General features: G+C 34.1%; 1 protein-coding gene across 3 annotated transcripts in view; it reads right to left on the bottom strand.

Annotated features, from left to right (window-relative positions):
* The window catches only part of LOC145246072 (protease-associated domain-containing protein 1-like), a 38,269-nt gene that overhangs the window by 1,209 nt on the left and 29,560 nt on the right, over positions 1-7,500 (bottom strand). For 2 of the 3 annotated variants that reach the window (XM_080107921.1, XM_080107920.1), the window contains exon 4: positions 6,427-6,594. In XM_080107921.1, coding sequence (XP_079964047.1) covers positions 6,427-6,594 — 168 coding nt within the window. The remainder of the gene's footprint in view (positions 1-6,426; positions 6,595-7,500) is intronic. The other variant, XM_080107922.1, reaches the window with a different exon arrangement.

The raw sequence follows: 7,500 nt of genomic DNA, 5'->3' as shown, positions 1-7,500 counted from the left end.
ACAACTCTATAATAATATATACGAAATCCGAACAAATTAAAATATCATATTTAAGCGTATTTTATGCTCAGGCAAAGCTGGGCGCACTCCCACTAGTCTATATATATATAAATGTGAAGTTGCTCGTTCTAAACGAATAAAACCATATTTCTACGTTACCAATTTATTTGAAATTTTCAGACAACACATCTTTAGAGTCGAGGTATGTTTTTATGTTATTGACATAAATTTACCTCGCGAGTTATTAAAATATTTACTAAAATAAATATATTTTTTTAACCGTTACTGCGAATCTGTTCTGTTGATAAAACTGAACTTCCGGTTCGATTCATTTCACAGCCACGAATTGACGAAAGATTTCATTTTCTGTTAACTCGATAAGTAAAAAAAAAAAAAAAAAAAAAAACTTACTCATGCAGAGAGTGATCCGTGCTGAAATAATAATGTTATTATTTGAAAAGCAATTCTTAACATGGGGAAGGGAGGGTGTTTTGTACCTATTCTGTACTTTAACCTTACAATTGAATAAAAAAATATCAAAACTTTAATTAAACGTGGAAAACGATTTTAAAAAATAGCACGGATCACTCTCTGCATTAGCACACACACACAAAAAAAATAATAATAATCCCATATTTTAAAAATTTAAATTCATTTATGTACTTAACAATTTTTTAAATTTTATTTATGTTAAGGCTTTTCACTCATGAAACATTATGTTTTAATTGTTTAGTTTATTTTCACAGCATTGTTTACATAAAAAAGTTTGTTTTAACTTTTTCTAAACTGTTTCATTTTTACGACATGCCTCAACGTATTATAAACACCATACCCCCCCCCATGTTAAAAAAAAACAAAAAAAACGCCCTTCCATAAACCTCGAAAGCCGTTCTTAACATGGGGAAGTTAGGGTGTTTATAATATGCTGGGGCGAGTTGTAAAATTAACGAAGTTGATATCTATTATTTATTGCAAAAATTGCTTGAAATTTATTTATTTGACAAAAAAAATTACATTTCGGTACTCCTTGGGCGTTGAGTTCCATGGCGACCAGTAGAAAAAAATAATAGTCGCTCCCTTAGTCTCCCACCTCACCCCGCACGTAACATATTTTATTTACTGACGTTACCGTAACTAAACGATTATTTGTCACATTTACAAACATTTATTTATTTTGAAAAAAGTTTTATTTTTTATGAATATTAAAAGAAAAATGGGTACTCATGCAGAGAGTGATCCATGCTGAAATAATAACGTTATTATTTAAAAAGCCATTCTTAACATGGGGAGGGGAGGGTGTTTTGTACCTATTCTGTACTTTAACCTTGCAATTGAATAATAAAAAAAAAAACACGATTTAAAAAATAGCGCGGATCACTCTCTGCATTAGCACCGAAAAATGTTACTAAACATTTATTAATAATTTCTCACTTTTACAAACATTTGATTTTAAATTTCTTTTTAAATGACGACTTTTATCAACTTTTTTTTTTAAATATCCCCCTCCCAATGGTGTTTATTCCGAAATCCATTGTTAACATGGAGAGGTTGAGGGTGTTTATTCTGAAAGCCGTTCTTAACATTTGTGGAGGTGGACCTAATGTAAAAAAAAATAAATAAATAAATTTAAAAAAAAAACAAATCGTTTACTGATAACTTCTCACTTTTACAAATATTTTTTAATTTACATGCACGGATGAACAAATTGTTGAATAGTGCGAAAACAAAACATTTAGGTCCACCTCCACAATTTTCTTTTTTAAATGACGACTTTTATTGATAAATAAATCTACTTCTCTGCCACGGGCACTGAACCCCTCCTTTTTTTTTTTTAATAGTATTTTCGGGTGGGTATACTGACAACAAATATCAGTTAAATTTTGCAAATAGCCCCCCCTCCAAAAGTGGTGTTTATTCCGGAAGCTGTTCTTAAGATGAGGAGGTTGGGGGTGGGTGATTATAATGTGGACCTAATCTAAAAAAAAAGTTTTTTATGCGCACATAAGCAACTATTTTTTATTAACTTTTTTTTTTTTACTTTTTTATTTAAAAATTAGTAAATTTCAATGAATAGAATAATAAATCATTTATCATTAATATGTGTTTTTGGTTTTGTGTTGAATGAAACTTTTTTTTTTTCATTACAACAATAATGAACCAAATTAAATCTTCCGGCATGCGTTTAAGGGTTACAAAATTATCAATAAATCGTTCAGTTACTAAGCCAACGTCAGTAAATAAAAAAAATGTTACGTGCGCATGCATTAGCCTTGACTAGAGGTGGGGGCTAAAGGAGCGACCATTAAATAATTATGCTGGTCGCCATGGAACTCAACGCCCAAGGAGTACCTAAAGTGGCACTTATGCACTTATGTTACCGTGCTATTTTTTAAAATAGTATTTTCCTGTTAAATTCAAATTTTACAATATGTTTTTCTTTTATTAATTTGTTAAGTGAAAGTACAGATAACCCGGTTGGTTTCTAATGCGAGGAAAATCTAGCCCCCCCCCCCAAAAAAAAAGGGGGGTACTCTGGATAATAACAAAACATTAAAATTGCTTCAGTCTCGAAAGATTTCTTCTCTCCTGAACGAGGAAAAAAACGGTGAAGTGTAGTTCACCTTCTGTTTCCCTCCCCCTCTCTCAATACCTCTCTCTATCCATCTCTCCCTTTCCCTCTCTCAATCTATCTTTCTCTCTATATCACCCTCTCCATCTCTCTTTGAGCCCCTTTCTCTCTCTAACTCCCTCTATCTCTCTCCTTTCCTCTGTTTCATCCCTCTCTGTTTCTAACTCTCCCCCTCTCTCTGTTTATCTATCAATCCCTTTATCTCTCTATCTTCTTCTCTTTCTCTATTTTCCTCTCACTGTCTCTTTTCTATCTATATATCTTCCTCTCTATCTGTCCATCTCTAATTCCTCATCCTATTTTAGTCTCCTAAATTAATTACAGTGAATAAGGCATTGTCAAAACATGGATAAATCCTATTTTAGTCACCTAATTTACTGACTGAGAACAGAAGTTATTTGTAAATTACTGCTACCTTGAACAGCACCAGAAGTAACTAGTAAAACCTTTCTAATTAAATTGATTTTGGCAGCCATTTGGTAACAAAATGACATAGCCTTAGCCCTTGCTGCATGAGGAATACCTGCGACCTTGCTGCCAAGTAGAAGAATTATTTATTCTACTTTAAAACATTCAATTTTTCAAAAATCTCATGTTCGACATCTCCAAAACATCCAATATGGGGAAAAATATTGCAAAAATGCAAATTTATTGTTTAGGATGAATGCACAATGGTATGCAAAAAATCAATTGAGGCTCTTGGTCGATCCTTGCAAGATTTGCGTAGCAATGTAAGACCATTTGGGAATGCACTAATATTGCTTGCAGGAGATTTCAGACAAATGTTACCTGTTATTCTTCAATCAACACCAGCAGATGAAATAAATGCTTGTCTCAAATACTCTACTTTTTTGTTCCATGTGAAGACATTAAACTTAACTCAAAATATGCATGTCCAGTTGCAGACTGTTTGATCCGCACAAAAACTTTTGCATCACTTGTGGGAAATTGGGTACAAAAAAGTGCCAGATGATCAGAGTTAAGGGCAAAATTCTTTGACTTTTAACTTCTGTAATTTTATTTTATCAAAAGAATAGTTAGTTTAAAAGGTTTTTGCAGATATTCAAATTATAAGAATTCCATTTGACTGAGTGAATGAGCTATTCTTGCAGGTCAATACAAAGATGCCCATGAACTTAACGCTATTATTCAATGTAAAATTCCAAGTGAGGTAGTCAAATACAAATCCATCGACACTGTTGTGAAAGCAGATAAAGTGGTTAATCATCCAACAATTATATTTGCCAGGGATGCCACCGCATGTATTGCAACTGAAATTTGGTGTACTAATTATCATGTTGTGAAATATAAACCAATCCAAGCTTCGCAATAGCACATAGCTTGCAGTAAAAAAAAAATTAACAAACAATATCATAGAAACAACAATCTTAACAGGACCTTTCACAGATGAATATATCTTCATTCCATGCATTCCTATGATTCCATCGGATATATCATTACACTTTAGCAAATTGCACTTTCCAATTTTATTGTCATTTGCAATAACCATCAACAAAGCACAGGGAACAATCTTTACAATTGTGGGCCTTACAGTTACACACTGACTGTTTTTTCACATGGACAATTTATGTTACATATTCAAGAGTCACCAAACCGGAAAATCTCTATATCAGCTAAGAAAATGGAACAACAAAAACTGTACCCATGCAAAATGGAAATTTAAACCTATAAGAAACATGCTTTTTCTCATTTTGGAACGTTTTCCATTGCACCAATTTGAGCCACAGCAACGCGTGGCAGGGTACAGCTAGTAAATAAATAAATATAAAAATTACTTATCTTTTAAGGTGAGTAATTTGTATATTTATTCCAATACAAAAATAATATATTATATTTAAAAGTAATATATAATTGTTTTTCTTAGTTTTAATGATGCTAACCCACAGGCAGAGTCTCAAGGCAACATTCACTTAGATTTTTACATTGTATTTCTATATTGTTGAGTGCACTGTACTGCTCCTAATGACAGACTCAAGAAACTCTGTTGTTTGTAACTAATTTTAAACTATCATTTCATATGATCTGCTTGATTTGCTTCAGAGTTAGTTTCTCTAACAAATTATTTTTTATGATAACGTCACTCCTTATACGGTTCACAGTGTAGTATGCATGTGGCCTCAAATATCTAAAGGCATCACAGACCTGTTATTCTGCTATTCGTTTCTCTAAGAAGTGTGTGAAAAAATCGACCTCGACCTGGATGTTACGATAGATGCCAAGTACACCATGAAAATCATTTACATGTGAGTACGAGTGAGCAGGCTGGAGTCTCATTCGTTATCAGAATCCACCAGCTAAGAGGAAAATTGCTGTTTTTGAATTATGGTGCTTTATGTAAGTTGGATGGACAAACGTACAAACGAATGGGTGATAGAGAAGATTTGACCATGCTGAAGACTGCTGGACAACATCAATGACAGTAAATTGCGATTTTTGGCACATGTGGTGAGAACAGACGGCCTAACAAAAGATCTGCTCTTTGGTACAACTCCTAATAAAAGAGGACGTGGAAGATCAAAAGCAAGAATGTCGGACATCATGAAGGACATTGCAGATATTAGTATGGCTTGGTTGTCAGAAAGGTGAATAACCAGGGTCAATGGCAACGATTCATGAAAAGCTGGTCAGTAATGACCATTCCTTCAAAGAGAAAGAGAGAGAATAGTTAACAGATTGGAGTCTCATTTGTTATCAGAGTCCAATAATTAAGAACATCCATACAATACCACCCACCAAATTGATAAAGATCCGGACCAGATAATTTTCTCCTGTTCAGACAAATTAAGCCATGGCTACACCCCTGAAATATCAGCACATATAATGTTAAAATTTCTAGGGATTGGATTATGTTTTGTTCAGATTTTCAATTTTGTTTTGCCTAGATTCAGACTCTGGTTCCTTGCAAGCTTCTGGCCGGGTCATGGACTCAGATATGAGCAAATCGCTGACTGGCACTGTCAGAACTATGACGGTATCTGATCGTCTTTGAAACTCCTACTTTTGCTCTTGATCGAAGAAAACTTGTTTGCCACACGCCACTGCTGCAGTTTGTCTTGCGACAATCTAGAAATTTCACCTCTAACTTCACAATACGAATGGCCTCATATTATAATCAAGACTCTTTAAATGGACACTTTTAATGGACACTTTTAATGGACACTGGCCCCTCGAAATTGGAGTTACTATCCATAATGAGTGAGTGAAAATTGAGGCATACAAACTTTGTGTATATGTTAATATAATTTAATGGATAACTCAAGTCAAGACAAGAATAATAAAGCAGAATGCCTATTGCATACAATAGGTTGAACACAAGTTGCTATTTTTTTTCTATAAAAGAAATTGCAGTTCCATAAGTTCCCCAACAGTATTTCTACATAAAACAAACAAAACGACTCCTTCAGTCTTTGACAGACTACAGATGGCTACAAAGAAGGGATGCCGGCAGATGAAATTTTTGTGGCAGGAGGTGCACAATCTCCAACCACACCTCTCCTGAGTCGACATTGTTAAATACCAGTGGCAAGTAAACTTTATGTACAGGACGACTGTAAACAAATGCTGAGATAAGCGGAGAGCACATACAGCGCCTAGAATTCCCAAATGGTCACCCATCTGGTACTAACTAGGCTCAACGTTGCTTAACTTAGCAACCGATGCCACTCTTCCTTGTTCTTCTTCATGAAAATTTACATCCGATATGAGAGCCGTAGTCCGAATAATACAAATTATCAATCTTCATCTAAAAAAAAAAAGTTCCAAAACAGAACATTTACCCATCTTTACCGCGCAAGAATAAAGCCGGGATGTTAACGATTCGGTTGGAGAAGTCTCGTATCATGATGATATATTCTTCGGAGTTTTCATAGTTATCATCAGCAATGATAACAGCAATGGCACCGGCATTCTCTGCGTTGGTACTTTTCGTGACAAATGTGCATTCTCTGAAAAAATGAAAAGGTTAATCATGTTAACATAAGACGATTTTTGAACAATGGAATGTAAGCTGAATACATACATATATATATATATATATATATATATATATACTTCTTTATTGTTATATAAACATGCTCACATCCCGCTGCTACAAATAGCCACTTGTTTCAATCAAACAACAGATATCATCAGGCAGCGACTTGACTATTCAAAAGTTCAATGAATAAAGATTAGATTATTCATTGAATTTTTGAATAGTCAAGTCGCTGCCTGATGATATCTGTTGTTTGATTGAAACAAGTGGCTATTTGTAGCAGCGGGATGTGAGCATGTTTATATAACAATAAACAAGTATTATCAGCTCTTTTTATTGAGCACTATCTAACAACCTCGTTGAATTCATTAGTCCATTACTTTTGAATATAAAAAAACCCCGAGTATATATATATATATATATATATATATATATATATATATATATATATGTATATATATGAATAGAAGGAGGGGGAGAGAGAGAGAGAAAGGATGGAAAAGAAGGGCGTAAGATGGGTAAAACTTTGAAGGTAGGGATAGGGAGAAAGAAAGAGGGGCGTGCAATAAGTAATTCCCCTGACCCACTTCCAGTTGTCTGATCTAGCTGAAATTTTTTCATGTGCAATGATTTATATCTCTACAGGTTATGTGGCAAATTACAGCTCTGAACTAATTGTGGTTTCTGTTTTACAGGTGTTTGAACTGAGTCAGGTGTGAAATGGAACCTGTTGAATGTCGAGCAGTGATCCGGTTTTTGTATTTGAAAAGACACACACCACAGGAAACTTTTGATGAAATGAAAGAAACTTATGGCGATAATGCCCCATCATATGACCTTGTAAAACGCTGGAATCGTGAATTCAAACATGGCCGGA

The sequence above is a fragment of the Euprymna scolopes genome, chromosome 23, assembly GCF_053919585.1.
Source record: "Euprymna scolopes isolate OS-2025 chromosome 23, ASM5391958v1, whole genome shotgun sequence".
NCBI lineage: Eukaryota > Metazoa > Mollusca > Cephalopoda > Sepiida > Sepiolidae > Euprymna > Euprymna scolopes.
The sequence above is the reverse complement of the archived record's forward strand: the minus strand, read 5'-3'. Positions and strand labels throughout refer to the sequence as shown.